Source organism: Saccopteryx bilineata, chromosome 1, assembly GCF_036850765.1.
Source record: "Saccopteryx bilineata isolate mSacBil1 chromosome 1, mSacBil1_pri_phased_curated, whole genome shotgun sequence".
NCBI lineage: Eukaryota > Metazoa > Chordata > Mammalia > Chiroptera > Emballonuridae > Saccopteryx > Saccopteryx bilineata.
Genome location: NC_089490.1, coordinates 191,349,409 through 191,377,232, shown reverse-complemented (window position 1 = coordinate 191,377,232; position 27,824 = coordinate 191,349,409). Strand labels below are relative to the sequence as shown.

The 27,824-nt window shown below is 43.3% G+C and overlaps 1 protein-coding gene across 3 annotated transcripts in view; it reads right to left on the bottom strand.

Moving 5' to 3' along the window:
* Positions 1 to 27,824, bottom strand: part of SETD7 (SET domain containing 7, histone lysine methyltransferase) — a 55,058-nt gene that overhangs the window by 11,562 nt on the left and 15,672 nt on the right. For all 3 annotated transcript variants that reach the window (XM_066233126.1, XM_066233134.1, XM_066233117.1), the window contains 4 exons: positions 23,159 to 23,360; positions 18,380 to 18,569; positions 13,088 to 13,169; positions 2,014 to 2,131 (listed from right to left, as the gene is read on the bottom strand). In XM_066233126.1, the coding sequence (XP_066089223.1) occupies positions 2,014 to 2,131; positions 13,088 to 13,169; positions 18,380 to 18,569; positions 23,159 to 23,360 (592 nt within the window). The remainder of the gene's footprint in view (positions 1 to 2,013; positions 2,132 to 13,087; positions 13,170 to 18,379; positions 18,570 to 23,158; positions 23,361 to 27,824) is intronic.

Sequence of the window (27,824 nt, the reverse complement as noted above, 5' to 3'; positions counted from 1 at the left end):
AGTAAACATGAACAATGTGATCTGGGGAACATATCAACAATTGTATCTTAAAGGCAAGAGGTGATTCAACTCTAACTTTTTACTTGTAATTTTTTTGGGGGAGCATTAGAACCTTTCCTGGCTAGATATAGGCAATCGTATGGCTTTTGCACAAACAGAAGTAGGGGTTCTTCTTACTAGGCACCTGCCCAAGGTCAGAAATTAGACATTGACGGTCTAAGTGGATCTCAGATTTTCAGACTGGCTATCGTCCAGAACAAAGCTATTACTGTCTTACTGATGGCACCATCCCACTTTCCACAACATAGTTGTGGAACTTAAAAAAATCAATGTAGCCCTGGCCGGTTGACTCAGTGGTAGAGCGTCGGCCTGGCGTGCGGGGGACCCGGGTTCGATTCCCGGCCAGGGCACATAGGAGAAGCGCCCATTTGCTTCTCCACCCCCAACCCCTCCTTCCTCTCTGTCTCTCTCTTACCCTCCTGCAGCCAAGGCTCCATTGGAGCAAGGATGGCCCGGGCGCTGGGGATGGCTCCTTGGCCTCTGCCCCAGGCGCTAGAGTAGCTCTGGTCGCGGCAGAGCGACGCCCCGGAGGGGCAGAGCATTGCCCCTGGTGGGCGTGCCGGGTGGATCCCGGTTGGGCGCATGCGGGAGTCTGTCTGACCGTCTCTCCCGTTTCCAGCTTCAGAAAAATACAAAAAAAAAAAAATCATTGTAAAGCTCAAAATAAGGACAGTATCTGCTGCATCTGAAAGTTTGTGTTGTCCTCCCAAAGTTCACAGGTTGGAACCTAGTCCCCAGTGTGATGGTGTTAGGTAATTAGGCAGGCAGGGCCCTCATGAATGAGATTAGTGTCCTTACAAAAGGGACCCTCAGAGAGCTTCCAGGTTACCTCCTGCCATGTGAGGCAACAGAAAAAAGAAGGCCATCTAAGAACCAGGAAGTGGGCTCTCACCAGACACTGGATCTGCTCACTACCGATCTTGGACTTCAGAGCTTCCAGAACTTTTTTTTTTAATTACAGTTTTATTGGGGTTTTTTTGTTTGTTTTGTTTTGTGTGACAGAGACAGAGACAGAGAGAGCAACAGGAAGAGAGGGAGATGAGAAGTATCAATTCTTTGTTGCAGCACCTCAGTTGTTCATTGATTGCTTATTCATATGTGCCTTGACCGGGGGGCTACAGAAGACAGAGTGACCCCTTGCTCAAACCAGCAACCTTGGACTCAAGCTGGTGAGCCTTGCTCAAACCAGATGAGCCTGTGCTCAAGCCGGCAACCTCGGGGTTTCGAACCTGCGTCCTGTGTCCCACTCTGACGCTCTATCCACTGTGCCACGCCTGGTCAGGCCAGAGCTTCCAGAACTTTGAGAAATAAGTGTGTGTTGCTCATAAGTCACCTAGTCTACCGTATTTTTCCTACAGAAGTCCGAAGACTGCTATTAGACAATATCTAATCGATTTTATAAAAAAGCCTATCTGTTTGTTCCTTTATACTTCTTTTTTTTTTTCTTTTTTTTCTTTCTTTCTGAAGCTGGAAATGGGGAGAGACAGTCAGACAGACTCCCGCATGCGCCCGACCGACCGGGATCCACCCGGCACGCCCACCAGGGGCAACGCTCTGCCCACCAGGGGGCGATGCTCTGCCCCTCCTGGGCATCGCTCTGTTGCTACCAGAGCCACTCCAGCGCCTGGGGCAGAGGCCAAGGAGCCATCCCCAGCTCCCGGGCCATCCTTGCTCCAATGGAGCCTTGGCTGCGGGAGGGGAAGAGAGAGACAGAGAGGAAGGAGGGATTGGGGGTGGAGAAGCAAATGGGCGCTTCTCCTATGTGCCCTGGCCGGGAATCGAACCCGGGTCCCCCGCACGCCAGGCTGACGCTCTACCACTGAGCCAACCGGCCAGGGCCTCCTTTATACTTCTAATGAATTCTAAAGTAAAGGGACTAATGAGAAAATTAAGGGTGTTTGAAACAAAGCCCTTTAACCGATCAAGTTGATTTTCTACTTCTACCCTACTTACCTCTTGGTGTGTAATTCGAACTCCATTATAAAAAGACATAACAGTATTAGTTCCCACTGCGACCTTAGAAAATAGTCCTTCTCCAGCAGTGGAAATGAGAGATTCAGCAACATACACCCTAAAGAGCAAAAGGAGGCAAATGATCATTCTTTAAGTCTGATATGTCTTTAATGCACTCCTTACTTCAACCACCAAAATATGGCTACTGAATCCAAAACATCAGTTCATAATAATCCACTGAGGAAAGAAGAAATGAAGGAAGAAAGGAAGGAAGGAAGGAAGGAAGGAAGGAAGGAAGGAAGGAAGGAAGGAAGGAAGGAAAGGGGGAAGGGAAGGGAAGAGAGGGGAGGAAGGAAGGAAGGAAGGAAGGAAGGAGGAAGGGAGGGAAGGGGGAAGGGAAGGGAGGGGAGGAAGGAAGGAAGGGGAAGGGAAGGGAAGGGAAGGGAGAGGAAGGAGGAAGGAAGGAAGGAAGGAAAGAAGGGGAAGGAAGGAAGGAGAAGGGAAGGGAAGGCAGTGGAGGAGGGAAGGAAGGAAGGAAAGAAGTAAATAAGGAAGGGGAAGATAAGGGGGAAGGGAAGGGAGGAAGGAAGGAAGGAAGGAAGGAAGGGAAGGGAGTGGAGGAGGGAAGGAAGGAAGGAAGGAAGGAAGGAAGGAAGGAAGGAAGGAAGGAAGGAAGGGGGAGATAAGGAGGAAGGGAGGGGAGCAAGGAAGGAAGGAAGGAAGGAAGGGAAGGGGGAAGGGAAGGGAAGGGAGTGGAGGAGGGAAGGAAGGAAGGAAGGAAGGGGAAGATAAGGGGGAAGGGAGGGGAGGAAGGAAGGAAGGAAGGAAGGAAGGGAAGGGGGAAGGGAAGGGAGTGGAGGAGGGAAGGAAGGAAGGGGAAGATAAGGGGGAAGGAAGGAAGGAAGGAAGGAAGGAAGGAAGGAAGGAAGGAAGGAAGGAAGGAAGGAAGGAAGGAAGGAGAAGGGAAGGGAAGGGAAGAGAAGGAAGGAAGGAAGGAAGGAGAAGAAGATAAGGGGGAAGGGAGGGGAGGAAGGAAGGAAGAAGGGAAGGGAAGGGAAGGGAAGGGAAGGAAGGAAGGAAGGAAGGAAGGAAGGAAGGAAGGAAGGAAGGAAGGAAACTTAAACCACAATATTATGGCATTGGAACTGAAGAACTAGTATTTATGTCTCTTTTAAGAGTGACATTTTAAATTTGCTCTCTAATAAGAAGGTTATTATGATATATTCAAAAAGCAACTCAATGCTTTAAGGTTTAAAATTTTTTAAATTTTATTTATTAATTTGAGAGAGACAGAAACATTCACCTGTTTCTGTATGTGCCCTGACTGGGGATTGAACCAGCAAATTCTGCATATCAGACAATGCTCAACCAATCAAGCTATCTGGCCAGGGCAAGTTTTAAAACATTTTTAATGGTTTCAATTAATCTCAATTTTCACTGTCTTCTTGGACAAATATAACATTTTCCAAAGCTAATTAAAGCTGTACCCAAGTTTGTCAGCACCAAATAGGAGGGAAAGACTGTTTTAATTAAACCCCAGGAAGAATGTTTTACGTGAGAGGATGACAAATAGTTAATAAAATTTATCCAATAAGCAATTCCCAACAAAACACTTTATAATGGGCCAGCTAACTATGGCCCAAGGACCTTATTTGGCTGCGGTCCAATTTTGTAAATAAAGTTTTATTGGAACACAGCACACCCATTTGTTTAGTATTGTCTGACTGCTTTCATGTTACAAAGACAGAGTTGAGTAGTTACAAGAGAGACCTACAAAGCCTAGAACAGGGGTCCCCAAACTACGGCCCGCGGGCCGCATGCGGCCCCCTGAGGCCATTTATCCGGCCCCCCGCTGCACTTCTGGAAGGGGCACCTCTTTCATTAGTGGTCATCCGCATCCTGTGCTCCTGGAGTCCTGTATGTGGTGGCATTGCTCACGTACAGTACTACTTCCAGTGACGCGGGACGCACGCGTCACGGCTCCGGAAGCACGTCATATCACTTGTTACAGCTAGCAGTGACAAATATGGAACCGGACATTGACCATCTCATTAGCCAAAAGCCGGCCCATAGTTCCCATTGAAATACTGGTCAGTGAGCCTTACCCAGAGCCCTGTGCTGAGTGGAAATAGAGTGGGGAGTTGCCAGCAATTTGAGCATCTTACTATCCAGGCAGAGGCAGCAGCAACCCCATACCTGGACTATCAGGCTACTAATTGAGGAAGGAAAGACTAGGAGAAAGGCTCCAGGAACACGGACTCTCTCACTGTCGGAGCCTATAAATGCTAATGAGCCTCGACTCCCAACGAGAATAAAGCACAATACATGACATTGCCATAGAGACTTATCAACTGCAAACCTCTACCTGAGCGTGCCAAAGGGGCAGAACCCGGGGTACAGAGTCACCGACCAGGAAGAGGGAGAGAAAAAAAAAAGCAAGAAGATAACCTCTCAAAATCAAGAATAATCTGCAGACTTTATAACCTATCCCATTTTATTATATTTGTTCGTTTGTTTCTCTTATCTTCATTCTTGAGACTTTTTTTTCCTCCTCCAATTTGGCCGATTAACTCTCTACCGGTCTTACTCTCTCCTCTCCTTGAACTACACTACCCATAAGTGTTACATCTCCCATTATCATTTCTCTTCTCTTCCTTTCTCTCTATGAGGGTTGCACTCCAAAACCCTTAAATCTCTCTCTCTCTCTCCTTTCTTTTTTCTTCTTTTAGTGGTTCCCTCTTTTTTTCTCTCTCTCTCTTTCTTTTCTCCCTCTATATTAGTTTCTTCCTTTCTCCTTTACATCTCCTCTCATTCAAACCTCAATAACAAACAAATTATCTTATCTGGGACTCAAACCTATGTTTGTGGCATTTTGGGGGTTTTTTACTTCACCTTTTTAACTCACTAGCAGTGCTCCCATCCCTGGCTCTCCATATTATCTAGTTCTTGTTCCACTAAATGCAATAGTAAGTTTTTAATTTGTCCCCCCATTTTTCCATTTTCCTCTTATTCCTCTCATCATAACTCTTAGAAAACCAACACCTAAAAGCAAATCATTTTATTCTTGACCCAAATTTTTTCCTTATTTGCTTTTTGTGGGTCCATACGCTCTTTTTTTTTTCTTTTTTCTTTTTTTTTTTTTTTTTTTTTTTCTTCTTTCTCTCTTTTTTGCCCCTTTATTACTTTTCCCCAATTCAGGCCCTCCATCACAGGCATTGTTTGTTATAACTCACAGTCCACCACAAGATTTTCTCAAGAAAGAGGGGAGAGGAGAGGAGAGGAAAAAAAGAGGGGGGGAATAATTTCCTTTTTTAAAAAAATTTTTATTTTATTTTATTTTTCTTTATTTCATTATTATTTTTTTTTAAAAAAAAACAACTCTTTTCGATTTGTTATTTTTTTATTTTTTTTTAACTTTTTATTCTTTATTAAATCTCATTAATACTATCAACAAAACCACCCTCAGATGCCATTAAGAAAGAGAAAATCGAATATCATGGATACAAAAGAAAGAGAGGTAACACAGCTAGATGAGGAAAAATCTATGGAGAAAAAATTTAATATATTGGAAACTTTGGAGCTAAATGACAGAGAATTCAAGATAGAAATCCTAAAAATCCTCCGAGATATACAAGAAAACACAGAAAGGCAATATAGGGAGATCAGAAAACAACTCCATGAACACAAAGAATATATGTCCAAGGAAATTGAAACTATAAAAACAAATCAAACAGAGATGAAAAACTCAATTCACGAGCTGAAAAACGAAGTAACAAGCTTAGCTAATAGAACAGGTCAGATAGAAGAGAGGATTAGTGAAATAGAAGACAAGCAACTTGAGGCACAACAGAGAGAAGAAGAAAGAGACTCAAAAATTAAAAAAAATGAGATAGCCCTACAAGAATTATCTGACTCCATCAAAAAGAATAACATAAGAATAATAGGTATATCAGAGGGAGAAGAGAGAGAAAATGGAATGGAGAACATACTTAAACAAATAATTGATGAGAACTTCCCAAGCCTGTGGAAAGAAATAAAGCCTCAAGTTCAAGAAGCAAACAGAACTCCAAGTTTTCTTAACCCCAACAAACCTACTCCAAGGCATATCATAATGAAATTGACACAAACCAACAGCAAAGAAAAAATTCTCAAGGCAGCCAGGGAAAAGAAGAATACAACATATAAAGGAAGGCCCATTAGATTATCATCAGATTTCTCAGCAGAAACTCTACAAGCTAGAAGAGAGTGGACCCCAATATTTAAAGTCCTGAAAGAGAGGAACTTTCAGCCACGAATACTATACCCATCAAAGCTATCCTTCAAATACGAAGGAGAAATAAAAACATTCACAGATACAGAAAAGATGAGGGAATTTATCATCAGAAAACCCCCACTCCAGGAATTACTAAAGGGGGTTCTCCAATCAGATACAAAGAACAAAAAAAAAACAGAGCCACAAGTAAAAGCTCCAAGAAGAACACAATAAAACCAAATTTAAACTGTGACAACAACAAAAAGAAAGAGGGGGAGAAGACGGAGATTAACAGTAGCAAAGGACGATGGACTGCAAAAGTACTCACAAAATAGTTCGCTACAATGAACAGGGTAGGGACCCTTTTCATTACTCAAAGGTAACCACCATTGAAAAAACCACCACAGAAGCACATGAGATAAAAAAGATAGCAACAGAGGAAAGATGTATGGAATACAACCAAATAAAAACAAAAGATAGAAAAACGAAAGAGAAGGACCAAACAAGACACAAAACTAACAGAAAGCAAGATATAAAATGGCAATAGGGAACTCACAAGTATCAATAATTACACTAAATGTAAATGGATTAAACTCACCAATAAAAAGGCACAGAGTAGCAGAATGGATTAAAAAAGAAAATCCAACTGTATGCTGCCTACAGGAAACTCATCTAAGTAACAAGGATAAAAACAAATTCAAAGTGAAAGGCTGGAAAACAATACTCCAAGCAAATAACATCCAAAAAAAAGCAGGTGTAGCAATACTCATATCGGATAATGCTGACTACAAGACAGGAAAAGTACTTAGAGACAAAAATGGCCATTTCATAATGGCTAAGGGGACACTGAATCAAGAAGACATAACAATTCTTAATATATATGCACCAAACCAAGGAGCACCAAAATATATAAGACAGCTACTTATTGATCTTAAAACAAAAACTGACAAAAATACAATCATACTTGGAGACCTCAATACACCGCTGACGGCTCTAGATCGGTCATCCAAACAGAGAATCAACAAAGACATAGTGGCCTTAAACAAAACACTAGAGCACCTGGATATGATAGACATCTACAGGACATTTCATCCCAAAGTGACTGAGTATACATTTTTCTCCAGTGTACATGGATCATTCTCAAGAATTGACCATATGTTGGGCCACAAAAACAATATCAGCAAATTCAGAAAAATTGAAGTTGTACCAAGCATATTTTCTGATCATAAAGCCTTGAAACTAGAATTCAACTGCAAAAAAGAGGAAAAAAATCCCACAAAAATGTGGAAACTAAACAACATACTTTTAAAAAATGAATGGGTCAAAGAAGAAATAAGTGCAGAGATCAAAAGATATATACAGACTAATGAAAATGACAATACGACATATCAGAATCTATGGGATGCAGCAAAAGCAGTGATAAGAGGGAAGTTCATATCGCTTCAGGCATATATGAACAAACAAGAGAGAGCCCAAGTGAACCACTTAACTTCCCACCTTAAGGAACTAGAAAAAGAAGAACAAAGACAACCCAAAACCAGCCGAAGAAAGGAGATAATAAAAATCAGAGCAGAAATAAATGAATTAGAGAACAGAAAAACTATAGAAAAAATTAATAGAACAAGGAGCTGGTTCTTTGAAAAGATCAACAAAATTGACAAACCCTTGGCAAGACTTACCAAGGAAAAAAGAGAAAGAACTCATATAAACAAAATACAAAATGAAAGAGGAGAAATCACCACGGACACCATAGATATACAAAGAATTATTGTAGAATACTATGAAAAACTTTATGCCACTAAATTCAACAACCTAGAAGAAATGGATAAATTCCTAGAACAATACAACCTTCCTAGACTGAGTCAAGAAGAAGCAGAAAGCCTAAACAGACCTATCAGTAGAGAAGAAATAGAAAAAACCATTAAAAACCTCCCCAAAAATAAAAGTCCAGGCCCTGACGGCTATACCAGCGAATTTTATCAAACATTCAAAGAAGACTTGGTTCCTATTCTACTCAAAGTCTTCCAAAAAATTGAAGAAGAAGCAATACTTCCAAACACATTTTATGAGGCCAACATAACCCTCATACCAAAACCAGGCAAGGATGGCACAAAAAAAGAAAACTACAGACCAATATCTCTAATGAATACAGATGCTAAAATACTAAACAAAATACTAGCAAATCGAATACAACAACATATTAAAAAAATAATACATCATGATCAAGTGGGATTCATCCCAGAATCTCAAGGATGGTTCAACATACGTAAAACGGTTAATGTAATACACCATATCAACAAAACAAAGAACAAAAACCACATGATCTTATCAATAGACGCAGAAAAGGCTTTCGATAAAATACAACACAATTTTATGTTTAAGACTCTCAACAAAATGGGTATAGAAGGAAAATATCTCAACATGATAAAGGCCATATATGATAAACCATCAGCTAACATCATATTAAATGGCACTAAACTGAAGGCTTTCCCCCTTAAATCAGGAACAAGACAGGGTTGTCCACTCTCTCCACTCTTATTTAATGTGGTACTAGAGGTTCTAGCCAGAGCAATCAGACAAGACAAAGAAATAAAAGGCATCCATATCGGAAAAGAAGAAGTAAAGGTATCACTTTTTGCAGATGATATGATCCTATACATCGAAAACCCCAAAGAATCCACAAAAAGACTACTAGAAACAATAAGCCAATACAGTAAGGTCGCAGGATACAAAATTAACATACAGAAGTCAATAGCCTTTCTATATGCCAACAATGAAACAACTGAGAAGGAACTCAAAAGAATAATCCCCTTCACGATTGCAACAAAAAAAATAAAATACTTAGGAATAAACATAACAAAGAATGTAAAGGACTTATATAATGAAAACTATAAACCATTGTTAAGGGAAATCGAAAAAGATATAATGAGATGGAAGAATATACCTTGTTCTTGGCTAGGAAGAATAAATATAATCAAGATGGCTATATTACCCAAAGCAATATACAAATTTAATGCAATTCCCATCAAAATTCCAATGACATTTTTTAAAGAAATAGAGCAAAAAATCATCAGATTTATATGGAACTATAAAAAACCCCGAATAGCCAAAGCAATCCTAAAGAAAAAGAATGAAGCTGGGGGCATAACAATACCTGACTTCAAACTCTATTATAGGGCCACGACAATCAAAACAGCATGGTATTGGCAGAAAAATAGACACTCAGACCAATGGAACAGAATAGAAAGTCCAGAAATAAAACCACATATATATAGTCAAATAATTTTTGATAAAGGGGCCAACAACACACAATGGAGAAAAGAAAGCCTCTTCAATAAATGGTGCTGGGAAAACTGGAAAGCCACATGCAAAAGAATGAAACTGGACTACAGTTTGTCCCCCTGTACTAAAATTAACTCAAAATGGATCAAAGATCTAAACATAAGACCTGAAACAATTAAGTACATAGAAGAAGACATAGGTACTCAACTCATGGACCTGGGTTTTAAAGAGCATTTTATGAATTTGACTCCAATGGCAAGAGAAGTGAAGGCAAAAATTAATGAATGGGACTACATCAGACTAAGAAGTTTTTGCTCAGCAAGAGAAACTGATAACAAAATAAACAGAAAGCCAACTAAATGGGAAATGATATTTTCAAACAACAGCTCAGATAAGGGCCTAATATCCAAAATATACAAAGAACTCATAAAACTCAACAACAAACAAACAAACAATCCAATAAAAAAATGGGAAGAGGATATGAATAGACACTTCTCCCAGGAAGAAATACAAATGGCCAACAGATATATGAAAAGATGCTCATCTTCTTTAGCTATTAGAGAAATGCAAATCAAAACGGCAATGAGATACCACCTCACACCTGTTCGATTAGCTGTTATTAGCAAGTCAGGTAATAGCAAATGTTGGAGAGGTTGTGGAGAAAAAGGAACCCTCATACACTGTTGGTGGGAATGTAAAGTAGTACAACCATTATGGAAGAAAGTATGGTGGTTCCTCAAAAAACTGAAAATAGAACTACCTTATGACCCAGCAATCCCTCTACTGGGTATATATCCCCAAAACTCAGAAACATTGATACGTAAAGACACATGCAGCCCCATGTTTATTGCAGCATTGTTCACAGTGGCCAGGACATGGAAACAACCAAAAAGCCCATCAATAGATGACTGGATAAAGAAGATGTGGCACATATACACTATGGAATACTACTCAGCCATAAGAAATGATGACATCGGAACATTTACAGCAAAATGGTGGGATCTTGATAACATGATACGAAGCGAAATAAGTAAATCAGAAAAAAACAGGAACTGTATTATTCCATACGTAGGTGGGACATAATAGTGAAACTAAGAGACATTGATAAGAGTGTGGTGGTTACGGGGGGGAGGGGGGAATGGGAGAGGGATAGGGGGTGGGAGGGGCACAAAGAAAACAAGATAGAAGGTGACAGAGGACAATCTGACTTTGGGTGGTGGGTATGCAACATAATTGAAAGACAAGATAACCTGGACTTGTTGATCTTTGAATATATGTATCCTGATTTATTGATGTCACCCCATTTAAAAAATAAAATTATAAAATAAAAAAAAAATAAAAAATAAAAAAAAAGAAATACTGGTCAGTTTGTTGATTTAAATTTACTTGTTCTTTATTTTAAATATTGTATTTGTTCCCGTTTTGTTTTTTTACTTTAAAATAAGATATGAGCAGTGTGCATAGGGATTTGTTCATAGTTTTTTTTACAGTCCAGCCCTCCAACGGTCTGAGGGACAGTGAACTGGCCCCCTGTGTAAAAATTTTGGGGACCCCTGGCCTAGAAGATTTACTACATGGCCCTTTACAGAAAAAGGGTGACAGCCACTCATTTTAAAGAAACTAGCCTGTGTGAACTGGAGTTAACAAGACAGGACACATTCCTGCAACAAGTATTTCAGTTTCTTTGGGCACTGTGATGTCATGACTGGTAAAACTGGTCATCTGTAACTTTTGCTACACGGATCTTACACTTCTTTCAGGGACTACCACTTCTTTGCTCCCTCCCTGCGATAGAATTATACATCCTGCCACTTTGCCTCGTGGCCTTGTGGTGTTTCTTCAGCGCCTAGGAGGATACATTCCTGCCTGACTCTGGACGTGGCCACATGATCTGCTTTCTACAGGGACGTGGGTGGAAGTCTGCATGCCAGGTCTCAGGTGTTAAGGAGCGTGGCACCTTTCTGCCAGCCTCCTCCCAGGTTCCTTTCATCCCCTTGGGAAGAAGAAGGCGCTGGGAGCTGTCACTCCTTTAGCCCGAGTCTTGGAATGAAGACACATGAAACAGACGAGAACCCAACTTGAAACCTGGAGTCCAGCGTAATTAGCGGAGCTGAATTGAGCCCAGGAAAGAGTAGCTGACCCTCAGCCATCCTACAGGACCATGAGTGTAAAATAAAAGGTTTGCATTTGTAACCCCCTGACAAGTTGTGAGGCTACCGGTGTGCGGCATCATCACAATGGCAGTAACAAAAAAGGCTGATGTGTACAGTCACGCTTTGGGAGAAACGCAACTAACAGGAGACCAAAACCTTTCCCTTTGTAAATGAGCCAGAGCCGCGTGTCAATAAAGAGGCCATTCATTCACTGTGACGTTGTGGGGTCAGCTCTGTCAGTTAAATGAGGGAAAAGGCCTATTTCTAAGATAGTAACACAGTAGAAACTGAATGGAACCATGCATTGTACGCCCGATTTCCAAAACGTGAGGCCAGGAGAAAACCATCTGCAAATGGCGCTCTCGCTCACCACCAGGCCAGTTGCTAGGGAGTAAGCACCCCAAGAAGGGCCCCAGATGCTGCAGCAAGAATCCAGAGCTGAGTGGAGATAAGACAGAAAATGGAGCAAGACTTCACACTCTGGGAGTGAGCTTATAGAACTTGACACTTGTCATTTACGGGCTGGAATGTTTTTATGCTTCTTCTTTTCTTTTCGTCTCACTCCTGTTCTTTTTTAGTGAATAAACTGTCTCGTGTTTCAGGCCCTCACAAGCTGGGCTGAGTGGCAGCGAAGGCATTCTGACCCTTGTCCAGGCCAGAGCTGTGAGGTGCTCCCCTAAAGGCCAGCATGTGACTGGCTATAGCACACACTGTGACACCAGAGCCCAGGGAAAGGGGACCCTTGGGCAGGGCGTTGCTGCCTACCTGGCCTGACTGTCTATGTTGAGGTTTCATTCTAGGGCTGACTCGTGGGCTGTTCTGTGCTTTATGGGTGGAGCAACGCACTTACAGAGACATAAAGAGAATAAAAACACGATTCTGCAGAATATATGAACATTTCTTTTTTGACTTATGTGGAGAGCAACAGGGGACCACGGGTTTTCACCACTGGGGTTATTTAACCTCACACAAACAGTGCCCTTAAAACCACAAGGAAGTGTAGAGCATCAGCCCTGCGTGTGGAAGTCCTGGGTTCGATTCCTGGTCAGGGCACACAGGAGAAGCGTCCATCTGCTTCTCCACCCTTCCCCCTCTCCTTCCTCTCTGTCTCTCTCTTCCCCTCCTGCAGCCAAGGTTCCATTGGAGCAAAGTTGGCTCAGGCGCTGAGGATGGCTCCATAGCCTCGCCTCAGGCACTAGAATGGCTCCGGCTGCAATGGAGCAAAGGCCCAGATGGGCAGAGTATTGCCCCCTGGTGGGCATGCTGGGTGGATCCTGGGCAGGCACATGCGGGAGTCTGTCTAACTGCCTCCCCACTTCTAACTTCAGAAAAATACACACACAAAAAAAACCCCAACAAAAAAAAAACCCACAAGGAAAAAAAATACCTGTCTGATTCATACGGATCTGGAAGAAGAGCATTGGTAGAAATGCAAGATGAAGTCGACTTATCGAAGTGGTACACCGACCCTAGAAAGCAAACAATGATCTCAGTCAGGTACAGAGTTAGGAAAAAACAGTGAAAACATTTCTTTTTCTCTCCAAGGGACTGGAAAGAGTTAAATAACCAAAAATGTTATTCAAGTTATACCACCTAGAAGGAAATTCTTCAGTATAAATGGACAGTGTTTTAGATTTGCTCTTGAGTTTTAGTGTCAGATGTTAATGAATAGCCATCACAAGTGTCTCCTAAAATGCTCATTATTCTTCCAAAATTTCCTTATTCAGATGGTCTAAAAGATGCTGGTATGATTAAAAATTTTTAATCAAGAAAATGCTTTGTCATGAAATTTTGAGATCTCTCTGGTCAAATAAAGCTTGGATAATGGTTTAAAACTTTTCTTGTGGTTTTCTTCATACTAGACACAGTCTGTAGAATTGTCTCCTTCACTAAAAATAAACATTGGGTTTCACCAGAATTCAGGAGAGCAGAACTGCTTTTGATGAAGTATTTACAAAGTCGTCCCATTTCTATTAAAGTGATTCAGAAGCCAATCAGTAATTTATTCCAGAAACTACAGTCTTGGAATTCACAGCCGTCCTCAAGTTAACATTGCTTCTCTGCGAAGGATGAGCCTCACAGGGTCCTCTCAGAATGCAGTGAAGACATATTACGTTCCGAAGGCTAATGAGCAAAGAAACACAATTTGGAACTTACTCCTGCAAAGTCAATTGTTGTTTTAGGCACTAAGACATCATAAATAATTCCATTAAGCAATTCCTGAGTGGCTCCCAATGGTTGCCAGGTTCTCTCTCTCTCTCTCTCTCTCTCTCTTAAATACAATCAAAACCCAAATTAATGTCTCAAACAAAAAATTAGAAAACAATCCCGTCAGTCAGTGTCTAACTAGGAAACAGACCGCCTGAGTATTTCAAAGAGAGAGACCTGAATTCAGGGAATTGGTTACACAAAGGATGGAAGAGCTGAGAAGTGGAACAGGGTGGTGAGGAGCCCAGAACCTGCCAAGAGCCCAGTGACAACCCTAAGCCAGAGGGCCAGGGCAGAGCTGGGGTTCCTGGGGCCCTGGAGCTGGGGTTCTGGAGCCCTGGAGCGGGGGTTCTGGGGCCCTAGAGCTGGGGTTCCTGGGGCCCTGGAGCTGGGGTTCTGGGGCCCTGGAGCTGGGGTTCTGGGGCCCTGGAGCTGGGGTTCCTGGGGCCCTGGAGCTGGGGTTCTGGAGCCCTGGAGCGGGGATTCTGGGGCCCTAGAGCTGGGGTTCCTGGGGCCCTGGAGCTGGGGTTCTGGGGCCCTGGAGCTGGGGTTCTGGGGCCCTGGAGCGGGGGTTCTGGGGCCCTAGAGCTGGGGTTCCTGGAGTTCTAGAGCTGGGGTTCCTGGGACCTGGGAGCTGGGGTTCTGGGGCCCTGGAGCTGGGGTTCCTGGGGCCCTGGAGCTGGGGTTCTGGAGCCCTGGAGCGGGGATTCTGGGGCCCTAGAGCTGGGGTTCCTGGGGCCCTGGAGCTGGGGTTCTGGGGCCCTGGAGCTGGGGTTCTGGGGCCCTGGAGCGGGGGTTCTGGGGCCCTAGAGCTGGGGTTCCTGGAGTTCTAGAGCTGGGGTTCCTGGGACCCGGGAGCTGGGGTTCTTGGGGCCCTGGAATGGGGGTTCTGGGGCCCTGGAGCTGGGGTTCTGGGGCCCTAGAGCTGGGGTTCCTGGAGTTCTAGAGCTGGGGTTCCTGGGGCTCTGGAGCAGGGGTTCTGGGGCCCTAGAGCTGGGTTCCTGGGACCCTGGAGCTGGGGTTCTTGGGGCCCTGGAGCGGGGGTTCTGGGCCCTAGAGCTGGGGTTCCTGGGGCCCTGGAGCGGGGGTTCTGGGGCATTAGAGCTGGGGTTCCTGGGGCCCTGGAGCTGGGGTTCTGGGGCCCTAGAGCTGGGGTTCCTGGGCCCCTGGAGCGGGGGTTCTGGGGCCCTAGAGCTGGGGTTCCTGGGGCCCTGGAGCGGGGGTTCTTGAGGCCCTGGAGCTGGGGTTCCTGGGACCTTGGAGCTGGGGTTCCGGGGCCCTAGAGCTGGGGTTCCGGGGCCCTAGAGCTGGGGTTCCTGGAGTTCTAGAGCTGGGGTTCTTGAGGCCCTGGAGCTGGGGTTCCTGGAGTTCTAGAGCTGGGGTTCCTGGGACCCTGGAGCTGGGGTTGCAGGAGCCCTAGAGCTGGGGTTCCTACGTCTTGAGAGCTACGGTAGCCCAAGGAAGCTGGAGCCATGGGGAAGGAGCTTCCTGTTGGAAGGTGGAATCAGGAGGCAGGCCTCTGCTGGAGATACTACCGGATAGAGAGGGCTTCTCCCTGCTCTGTCCCTCTTGTGTTCCTGGCAGTGCCTCTCTGTGGCCAAACCCAGACAGATGCCAGAGGCACAGGAGCCTGGGGACTGTAGCCGACAGGGGCCGACCCCCTGCAGTGACAGCAGGGCAGGGCAAGGCCAAGGGACCAGGGATGCATCTGCCAGCACAGTTCTGTGAGCACACATCTGCGAGCATGCTGGTCATGAACCAGTAATGCTCCATTAAAGGAAGTTTGTTTAAAAAAGAAAAAAAACCCACTGTTAAGCCACTTTTCTGTGAAATACATGTTCTATGGTGCAGAGACCCTCCTATGGCCCCCGTCTCCTTTCCTTACACCAACACTTTCATCACAAATGTGCTAAGTGCCGACCACGTATAAAGCGCTGTGTCAGGGGCCCTGCAGACACAAACTGGAGTAATGTCTCTCCCTGCTTTCCAGGAGCTGATGCCACCTTTCCCAGCACTTGCTGTCTCTCCCTCTTCTCCCTTAGACAGATGGTGCTCCAGGCAAACAGAAGGCACCCTTTCCTGTCCCCCTTTCCTCTATAGTTTACACCAGGACCGCTGCTTGGACGCCCTCCGCTCCCTCGACAGATATTACCTCTAAGAGTTCAGCCAAATCCCGAAACCGGCATAGGAACTAGCCTGGGATGGGGACTCCTGTGTGCAGAGGGGAAGAGATGGAGAAAAACATTCCAGCAAGAGGCATGATGAGGACATCAGCAAGAAAAAAACTGGAGACCCAGAAGCAGTCTGCAGTTCCAGGAGATCAAGGAGAGGGGTTGTGGTGGTGAGGTTGGGGGGGGGGGCGGGAGAGAGGTCAGGGAAGAGGCAAGTCAGGAGTGTCTCAGGTGGGATATTTGCATTTCATGTTTCTTCTCAGCCTCCAACAGCTGGGCCAGATGGCCACAAGACCCTGTAAGACATGACCTATCAGCTAGTCAGCAGTTCAACCAATGGAGTTAAGCCAGGCACGGGGAGGGAAGAAAAGTGGCCGACCATCAGAGATCTGTGCATGGGTTCTTCTGAATCACCCAAAGCAGCCACGTTCCTGACCCTCCTGAGACCCAGATGGCTCGGCAGTCCTTTAAATAGCTTAGGCCTGCCAGAACCTTGCCAATAAACCCCACTCCACTCCGTTCCCTCCCCCCCTTGCATTAGTTTGAAGAGGGTGTTTGTTCTTTGCAACCAGGAGTTCTAAGAAAAACCATCATTCCCCTGAGAGTGATCATTCTTGCTTCCCCAAATCTGCTTCTTACTAATACTAAGAAGAATGTAAGTAATAACAAGAACTTTTTTATGGTGTTTTATGGTAGGTGCCAAGATCTGTATTTATATTTCTAATGAAGAAACAGGTTCTGAGAAGAAAACTGAAAATAACCTGCCTGAGACAATAATACAGTAAATGTTGGAGCTGAGACTGAAATTAGGTGACATTTCCCTCATTGTCATTCTTTTATAAAATTTTAATTAGATTTTTTTGGGGTAATATTGTTTAATAACCAGTGATTCATATTGGTTCAGGAGAACCGATACCTAATTTTTTGTTGAGTTCAGCGAACTGGTTGTTAAAATGGCACTTGTAATCCGGGTTCTCTCTGAGGTGGGCGCCTGAGCAGCTGACTAATGTGGAAATCACAAATTGACATTCCTTACTCTTTTTTAATGTTCATCTGCACAACAATGTATTCTAAGCGCCCGTGGTAATGTTCATTCTGTCCATAGGTGAAAAGAATAGCAAGTGAGGACGCCAATCAAGAAGCAATATGGAAATATCTTAAATAACAGTTTTACTGGTTTTTGTCAGGTATTATTTAATATTTTTTCATTCATATTTTAAAACTCTTTCTTATAACATAATCTAGTTTTATGTAGTTCTTTTATCGTTATCTGAGTATTAAATCCATGAAATAATAAACTACCTTTCAGTGTATCTTTTTATACTTAAAATGGTCATTAGGACACAGAACCCATTGTTATATTATTTGAATCCCACTACTGTTAATAACATGCTGTAAGTTTAAGGCATACAACTTTATAATATAGATATACAGAATAGTTGCGTGCCTGTTCACCACCCAAAGTCAAGTCTCTTTCCATCACCATATATGTGATCCCCTTTACCCTCTTTGCAAATAAGGCGACTCTTAAGTTCAAGGATCTTGCCACTAAAAATTCTGCCGCAGCTGAAGTTTTAAAATTTGCATCCCCAACTGGGATCCTCTGGCCCACGTCTCCTCATTTCTAAACATTATGGAGCTGCCTCCTTTCAGAACATATGTGAAGAACACAGACATTAGAGTCTGAAGTTCAAAGATTACTGTTTCCCTTAATTTAAAATTTTTTTTATTTTTGGAGTGATTTTAAATGTACAGAAAAGTTGCAGAGATAGTACAGGAAGTTCCCAAAGCCCCTCACTATTTCTCCTAATGTTAGCTTATGTTCCATGGTACGTTTGTCAAAATGCAAAAGCCCAGCATAGCTACATGACTATCAACTAAACTCCAGGCTTTTTCAGATTTGACCAGTTTCTCCATTAATGTCCTTTTTCTGTTCCAAGATCCAATCCAGAACCCTATATTGCATTTAGATGGCCTGAGTTTTTAACTTAAAACAAAACAAAAACAAAAAAATGACACATTTAAGACAACACAAGTTGGATTTAAATGCAAAATGCTAGGATTTCCTATTTTTGAACAGCTTCCCTTTTGGTGAGTCTCTTCAGATCATAAATTGCTAAAGATTATTCTGGCCTATGAATGCCTGCATTTGTTAGCTTTTCTGCTTCTTTTTTCTTAACGTGGATTGGAAAGACACCATTCAAGGGGACTAGACAAAGACACGAACTTCTCTCAAATAAGCCCTGACGACCTGCTTGAGAATCAGAGCAGCCCGTCTGCGGCCCAGCCGGCCGACCTACCTCCGGGCATCAGTTCAAAGTGAGGTCTGCCTTCCTCCGTGGACACCAGGGCGGCCAGTTTGCCTTCTATCATCTCTCCATCAATGAACTTCCCGTGAAGTGCAGTCCTCTTATCCGGGTACACGTAGGCGATCTTCTCTCCGGTCATCTCCCCATCTTCATTTACTTCTCCTACCAGGCTGCCTCCATCCTGATGGGAGAAACCAAAATCCAGAAAAATTACATATAGTATTTATCTATGTGACACAAATTTCAAGAATTTTCTCCTGTGCACCCTGTTGTGAACCGCACTGAGATGGCTCATAACAGTTTAAGAACTCAGAGCTCTTCATAGGAGCAAGAAACACACGACTCGTATCTCCGCATTCGGCCCCAGATGAATGAACTGCTACAAATTCCATGCACGGGGTCACAGAGGCCTGATTTAGAGCCTCAGACGCTGAGACGCACTTTAGGATCCTGGACAAGTTATAGAGATTTGATCATCTTGACTTGTTACCTAAGAAACAAATGTAACCTGACCTGTAGTGGCGCAGTGGATAAAGCATTGACATGGAACGCTGAGGTCAACGGTTCGAAACCCTGGACTTGCCTGGTCAAGGCACATAGGGGAGTTGATGCTTCCTGCTCCTCCCCCCTCTCTCTCTCATTTTATCTCTCTCAAAATAAACGAATAAATAAAATTAATAATGATAAAGAAACAAATGTGCCGCATTTGTAATGTTCGTTACAAACAAGGAAAGGAGACGGAACTGAGTGTTCCTTGGGGCCGTTATCTAATGGGAAGAGCATCTGTGGTGAGATGTCTCACTCGCTAGCCACACCATCTCACTCCTCAATGTTGAACTTTGGATTTCCGGTCAATTAAAAAAATCTTTAATTCAAATGGACTTAGGAATTAATTTAGTGTTCATGAGTAAAAAGAGTTGGCTGCATTTTCTAAGATAAACAAAAGGCCTTCTGGATACAGCCTTTCTGAAAATCCCATATCATCACTTTCTTTGGAGTTAGAAGAAAATGTGAAAACAAAATCAACGAAATTGCACTCGCTTCTGCAGCAGGTCTCCCCCCCACTCTTCTGTTTACTGCTCCCTCTGGCCTCCTTCCCAGAGAGCTGCCATTTACTCCCTTCTGAAGGGTCGTTAAATGCTTTAGGGCAGACAGAGGCTGTCACAGAATTCTGTATCCTAAGTACTAGGGACACAGTAGGTGACCCATAAATACTTTTGCAGTTGAACTGCGATACCAAAAAATAATATAATAATAGTAAAAATTCTAATCTTAAGGTGCAAGAGATGTTTCTTTCTCTTTTTTCTTTCCTTCCTTCCTTCCTTCCTTCCTTCCTTCCTTCCTTCCTTCCTTCCTTCCTTCCTTCCTGCCTGCCACGCAGAAGTCTTTATGGTGTACCTTTGAAAATCTAAGACTTCTGTGGGTTTGATATAACAACAGTAATGCCAGGACAGCTTCTAAAAGCTTGGTCATTTCCCTGACTCAGAGGGTCCAGGAGCAGTTACCCAAAGACAGCAATGTAGGGTGACTTCCAAGTGAGCCCAAATGCTGCTTTAACTGACAGCCAGCGGGAGTAAGTAACATCGGGTGCATGGTGTATACAGTTCCCCAGTGCCTAATTACTCTTTGGAGAAAAAAGGTTTTCCATTTAAAAACAAATCACAGCACTTCCATAGGAAGAAAAATGCTTGGAAGCATTTTTCATGGCTAGAAAATGCATTAGGGATGAGTTATTTCTTTTTCTGCTCCCCGAGTTACTTCTTAATCACCCCACATAACAGGGATGATACTTTCTGCAAAGGCTGCCTTGAGGCTTCCAGCTATTTCTGAGCTGAAGGGTGTTAGAATATAACGCTGAAATGAATATAAGCCATCATTTCTATTTATTCTGTCTTTCCAGGGTCTCACATTTTTTTCTCTTAAATGCTTTAAGCTTCTGGTTTTGGTAGCAGGTGAATTTATTTGTTTGGAATGATATAACAGAGATTCTTCTTTTGTTTCCGAAAGGGGTTATGAATTTTTAATTAAAAACTTTGCATCATTGTTCCAAGGTAAAATTTTGAAAGAAAGAAATTGTCCTTAGAGTGAGTTTAGCAACACTGCAGGGAGAATCTTTGCTTTTCCCTCCCCTCATTCCCGCCTGGACCTCATGTCATGAAAACTTGTCTTCTGTGTCAGGGGGTGTTGGGGAGGAAGGTGCTTTCTCTCCTCTGCTCCATAGCCACTCCTCTCTCCTCTCGAACAGCCACTCACCCCCATGTGGCTGTCTGGTAAGGGGTCAGAGGGATCAAGCTGCTGCCCCCATGTGTTCTGCCTGCCACATTTCCACTCACCCCTCCTGCAGCCTGGAACTGGCAGTGCCCGCAGGCACACCTGTTCCCTGCTCTACTCCTGCTTTGCCCTTGGGGAAGCTTCCCAGGCGGGCCCTGTTCCCCCAGGGGAAACCTACGGCTTTCTAGCTGTTCTGCCTGCAGCTGATCTCTGTATCAGTTGGGAGGAGCACGTAGAAACCCACGCTGCATCTCCAATCCAGACTCCCATAAAAACCCCACACTGCGATCCTGGACACCTCTACTTGTTTCTTAGTTCTTTCCAGAGCCAGAGAGCAGAGGGGGGACCAGCCCTCTCCTTTGCCACCAGGCACCAGAGATAAAGGTACCATCCACCAAGTTGTTTTGAAAGCTTGTAACTCCCCAGTGCTTCCTTCCTGAGGAAGCACTGTTTGGCATTTCATAAAATAATAATTTAGGCTGAAGGCTAAAATGCAGTGGCACATTTAGGTTTCAAAGTGCAACTGCAGGCCCTGGCTGGTTGGCTCAGTGGTAGAGCATCAGCCCACCATGTGGAAGTCCTGAGTTCAATTCCCAGTCAGAGTACACAGGAGAAGTGACTATCTGCTTCTCCACCCCTCCTCCTCTTCTCCCCCACCTTCCTCTCCTGCAACCATGGCTTGATTGGTTTGAGCAAGTTGGCACCAGGTGCTGAGGATGGCTCCATGGCCTTGCCTCAGGTACTAAAATAGCTTGGTTGCTGAGCAACAGAGCAGTGGCCCCAGATGGGCAGAGTATCCACTGGTAGGGGGCTTGCCGGGTGGATCCAGGCCAGGGGGACTCTGGGAGTCTATCTGTCTGCTTCCCTGCTTCTCACTTAATAAAACCAAAAACCAAAAAACAAACAAACAAATAAAAACCCAAAGCACAACTCCATCGAGGAAAGTGGACACATTCACTGAGTGCATCTCTGACTTTCTCTAGGGACTTTAACTGATCACAGTCACCAGTAAAAGAAATCTGCTAGTCTTTCCTCACACTGGGAGTTCCACTGACTTCAAGAGCCAAGTGATGCCTCCACCATTTCCCTCTTCCTTGTATATATTTGGAGGCAGAAGCTGAAAGGATTTCTGTTCTATTGCAGATCCTACCATGAGCTTCGTAAGTGCTTTTGTCATTATTTTTTAAAAAATGTTTTACAATGTTCTTTTCTTACGCCCTCTCCTTAGAATATAAGTTCTTTTTAAAGAACAATAATATGTAAGTAGATTTGGCTGAAACTACTTTTCTTGGTACACAAATAATAGCTACTTTGTTTTTTATAAGAAGATAGTGTTCAGAGTAAGGAAAAAATGAATTTTGACTGAAGCTCTGGTCAAAATAAAATATTAGAGAAAATATTTCCTAAGGTCTATTTTCTCAACCATTTTCTGGAAATTCACTAGCAACAGATGAGATATTTGAAATGCAAACAAAAATTAGAGCATTAATTTCCAACATGGGTTTTGCCACATCTTTTTGCCTGAGTAAGCTCCAGACATACCATAAATGTTATCAAACACTTAAAGGCACATTAATGTTAATCACCTTAATTTAAGCTATAATATACACCATAAAGCACCTTATAAAGTGTGGAATAGGGTTATAAAATGAAGTAACTACAGTATAATAAGTCCAAAAAGATGAGAAATTACTGAATTAATTCTTACATATGGGAAACAAAATAAAATTAAATGCAACAACAAACTATTTCACCATCTGTTTCTATACTATATCAAAGAAATAGTTAAAAATAATATAGTTTTGTCTTTTTATTTTTAAAATTTTTTTTTATTTTTCTGAAGTGAGAAGCGAGGAGGCAGAAAGACTCCCATATGCGCCCACTGGGATCCACCCAGCATGCCCACTAGGGGGCAATTTTCTGCCCATCTGGGGCACTGCTCCATTGCAACTGGAGCCATTCTAGTGCCTGAGGTGGAGGCCATGGAGCCATCCTCAGTGCCCGGGCCAACTTTGCTCCAATGGAGCCTTGGCTGTGGAGAGGTGGGGGGGAGAAAGGAGAAGGGGAAGGGTGGAGAAGCAAATGGGCGCTTCTCCTGTATGCCCTGGCTGGGAATCTGGGAATCAAACCCCGGGACTTCCACACACTGGGCTCTACCACTGAGTCAACCAGCCAGGGCCAGTTTTGTCTTTATTAGTGGTACAATACAACCAATTTGTCTCAGCCTGCTTTAATCATGACTAATCATTCTTTTCCAAAACAATGCTGAAAGGAATTCATGGTTGATAGAAGGGCCAACAATCTAAGTCAGCAGGAAGTATCAGTGTGAGGGGACATCACTCCTGAACTCTTGGCTTCAGCTACGGGGACTTTCAAGTTTCAGAGCTTCATATTTTCTTACGGAGAGAATATATTGGACTCTTCATTGTGAAGAGTCAAAGCACTATCTTAAAACATGCAACTTTTTTTGCAAAATGAGCAGTCACACACAAGGCTTACTGGGTAATATATCCAGCACACTCCATGCCGAATGTTATCTTTATATTGTCCCTTGAAGATCAGTTTCCCATCTGTGTCGAATTCCTGGGCCGGACCATTCAGCTCTCCGTCCACATATGTGCCCTGGAGAATGCCTCCGTCCTCATAGGTGTAAACTCCCTGGCCCTGCAGGGCGTCGTCCACATAATACCCCTCCAGGGTGCTGGGGGAGAAGGGGGAGCAAAAAGAATCATCAGGCCATGACTCAACTCTCCAAAAAAAAATAAAAGGATCATGTCCAAGAACCCCTGCCCTGTGCTCAGAACATCTGCTATGTTGCTAGGAAAAATACCGGGAAAGGTCAGGAACAGAGAGGGAGATTTCATTCCCAGTCTCCTGGTTCCCGTTAATCCTTTTTCTCTGCTGGAGAAAACAGAGGTGAAGGAAGCCACAGGTAGGAACTGAGAACAAGCCCCCTCCGAGTACGTTTCTAAGATGGGAGGCCAACCATTACCTAGCAATAGACATTCTCATGTCACCCTTCCCACTGATAAGCCACTCAGGCCTGACTTCCCTCAAGAATGGTTCAGAATTCACTGGCAGACTCAAGGATCTTCAAGCTGCCTTGTATATCGTGGTCTCTCAGAATACAAATGTGGCTGAGACTGTGTAAATGTCTAAGTATTTTTTTAAAATCATTAATATATTATTTGTCCGTGACAACTATAATTGGTATCCAATCAAAAGAATCCCCTTCCGTCCATCTCTTTGGAAGACTTATGGAAATTTATTTGTGTGTGTATGTGTGTGTACATGATCATGAAAAATGGGGTTAAGTAAGGAAAACCACAGGCTACCCCTTGCTAATATCATTAGCAGCCTGATAATGTTTGAGACTCACAGTCTTAGAATAGAAGAACATTCAGAAGGGTGCTCGTGGTGATTTCGCAAGTGCCACTCTCTTCTCTCCTTAGAGAATACTTGCAGAATTTCAACAACCTGTTAGCCTCACACAGGGCAGTGTGCAAGGAAGCTATACCAAAAACTGCCTTTATCGACTGAGATTTAGAATAAGGGGACCAACTCAAATTATTTTTTGAATTTAAAATGCAAGATGTTTAGCAACAAAGACAGTCTGATTATATTATACATGTGCAGATAGCATTCATTCATTCAACCAACAAACATTTATAGGGTACCTTCTAGGTAATGAGCATCATAGGAGGTTCTAGCAAGCCCAATGAACTGTGTACTGGTGACAGGTGGGATGTGAAGGGGGTGTGGGGACAGAGGTGGCTGCATCTGACTGTGCCTGGTAAAGTCTTCTCTTGCTTTAATAAATGACAGAATGATCGATAATTATTAAATGAAAAGTATAGTCCAAGTAACAATGGCCTCTGATTACATGGTAATTGCACTATTTGTTTTCTCCTAAGGCGATAAATACTTCTTTTTCAGTTTCGTTTGTACTATGAATGACAAACAGGCTTATTTTAAAGTGCACTTTAGCAGAACCCTTGCATAAATCATCAAAATTCTAAATCAGCAAGATTGGAATTAATGAGATTCGACTGCCATTAGACTACCACAATTAAAAAAAAAACAACCTTGGTGAAGGATAACTACTCAACTGACACAATGATGCAATTAATATTACAAAAAACTATTTCATCCTCTATCTTTATTTTTAGGATCACTGGAGAAAATACAAGATGCTCAGTCACATTTGAATTTCACATAAACAAGAAATAAATTTTTTTAGTATACGTATGTCCCAAATGTTGAATGGGACATAGTGATACTAAATGTTTTGTGTTGCTTATCTGAAATGTCATTTCACCAGGTGCCCTGGGTTTTTCTTGGCTAACCCTGGCAACTGGAACGACCAGATTCTCAGCAGCGTTCAAACCGAATCAATTGCGTGTTGGGTAGAATTATCCCCCGACGGACTAGTCCACCAATATCTCCCAGGTTTATGATGCACTCTACCTGGCACGGATCTTGTGTATCAGAGAAACAGTAATATGGACTTAGACATATTCTCCCTTCACTATATCCAGCTGCTTGTCCCTTGCAATGAAGCCCATCCTTACGACTGTCCTAAGACCAAGAATAAACTATTTCTTCTTAGCCCAAATGACATAAGATACCCAACTGCGAATTCTTGAAGCATGGCAGAGCAAAACTTAAGTGCATTCTTTTCAGCACCTGCCTGAGGAAACAGCTTTGCTTCCATGGCAAATGTTGACGGGGGCTGGGATGGCGTCTGAAGACAAAGGGGACATATCTCCACACTGAGCACTCCCAGAGCAATAAACACGATACGGCTACGAAATCCTTGGTCACGCAGGAAATAAAGCTTCTTGGTCTGGCATGAGAGGAGCTAATCTTTCTTTCCAACTCGTTCCTCCTGCCGAGGAGGCTGGCAAGCCCCAGCCTGCAGCCTTGTCTTTGTAAATACAGTTTGATTGGAACGTGGCCATGTGCATTCCTTCCTGGATCCTTTGTGGCTGCTTTCACGTTACAACATTGGAGCTGAACAGTTGCAGCAGAGACTGTATGTGGCCTGAGAAGCCTAACATATTTACTGTCCCACCCGGTACAGAAAAAGGATGCTGACTCGTGCCCCTTGGTGCTCTGCTCCAGGCACACGTCTATTTGCATCTTAGCCTCCATACTGTGTTTCCTGGCTCCTTCCCTTAACACATATGTGACCGAACTTTTAAAATCCCTGAGGACACAGTCAGAAAAAAATGCATAGGTCACTTTCTCGTTTATCTAGACCAAGGGTCAGGAAACTTTTTGGCTGAGAGAGCCATGAATGCCACATATTTTAAAATGTAATTCTATGAGAGCCATACAATAACCATGTACGTTACGCATTATCCAATAAAAATTTGGTGTTGTCCCGGAGGACAGCTTGACTGGCTCCAGTTACCTGAAACCATGAACATGAGCAGTAGGAAATGAATGGATTGTAATACATGAGAATGTTTTATACTTTTAACGTTATTATTATTTTTTATTAAAGATTTGTCTGCGAGCCAGATGCAGCCATCAAAAGAGCCACATTTGGCTCGTGAGCCATAGGTTCCAGACCCCTGACCTAGACTGACACATTTGCATCCTAGTCACATATTACTGTATTCATTTTAAAGTCCTCTTTAATATCTGAATACACAGAAGCGGTCTTAGGACAATTAATAGCTTTGGCTTCTTCTTCATCATTTTTGGGTCTGGACCGTTTGGGGCTTTCTATCTATTTATGAGGCTTTCTATCTCTTCCCCCATGAGCTCCCTCCCTCTCCCAGGCAGTATGGCGATAAAAAGAATCAAGAGGGAAATTTAAAATGAATCATAATTCCACTTTACATTTCCATCTATAACCAAATTAAGTTGTAATTTTTCTTAAACACATTGTTTTAGGAATTATTTTTTATGACAATATATATTCTCTCTTAAAATATTTAAAACTAAGTAAAGGAGAACATCAATGAAAAAACAAACCATCTGCTGGGACCCCTTCAACCACCAGCTTCAACTTCTTCCAGGGTTTGATAAGCCACAGGATGGAGCACCACCATCCCTCATACAATACACTGTGTGGGCCCTGGCTGGTTGGCTCAGTGGTAGAGCGTCCACCGGCATGTGGAAGTCCAGGGTTCGGTTCCCGGTCAGGGCACACAGGAGAGGCGACTATCTGCTTCTCCACCCCTCTCCCAAACACTTTCTCTCTTTCTTTCTCTCTCTCTCTTCCCTTCCCAAAGCCATGGTTTGAATGAGCAAGTTGGCCCTGGACGCTAAGGTGACTCCATGGCCTCACCTCAGGCACTAAAATAGCTCAGTTGCTAAGCAATGGAGCAGCAACCCCAGATGGACAGAGTGTCAACTCCAGACGGGGGCTGCCAGCTGGATCCGGTCAGGGTGCTTGTAAGAGTCTGTCTCTCTGCCTCCCTGCCTCTCACCTGATTAAAAAAAAAAAACGAAAACCAAAAACACTGAGCTGTCTCTCTTCAAAGTTTTTATCTTGAGAATAAGAGTTATGAGTCTGTTGAATCTGATTCTTATAAAGGCTCAAGATGACAGTAAAATATTTGAGAAACAATTAGTGAAATTGAGTTTTGCTTTTGAAAAACCAACTGTAAGGCCTGACCAGGTGGTGGCGCAGTGTATAGAGTGTCAGACTGGGATGCAGAGGACCCAGGTTTAAAACCCCAAGGTCGCCAGCTTGAGTGCCGGCTCATCTGGTTTGAGCAAGGCTCATCAGCTTGAGCCCAGGGTCAGTGGCTTGAGCTAGGGGTCACTTGGTTTGCTGTAGCCTCCCCCACTCCGGTCAAGGCACATATGAGAAAGCAGTCAATAAACAACTAAGGTGCCATAACAAAGAATTGATGCTTCTCATCTCTTTGCCTTCCTGTCTGTCCCTATCTGTCCCCCTCTCTGTCTCTCTCTGTCACTGTCACATACACAAAAAAAGAAAAATCAACTGTAAGAAAACTCTGCTACTCATTGTTATCAATTAATAATAATAGTAACAACAATAATGACAAAAGATTTTATAATTATATATTATTATATTATATTATATTATTATATAATAATGATGATCCAGTCTTGACCTTGAGGGCATTATGCTAAGTGAAACAAGTCTGACAAAGAAAGACAAATGCTGTATGTCCACACTCAA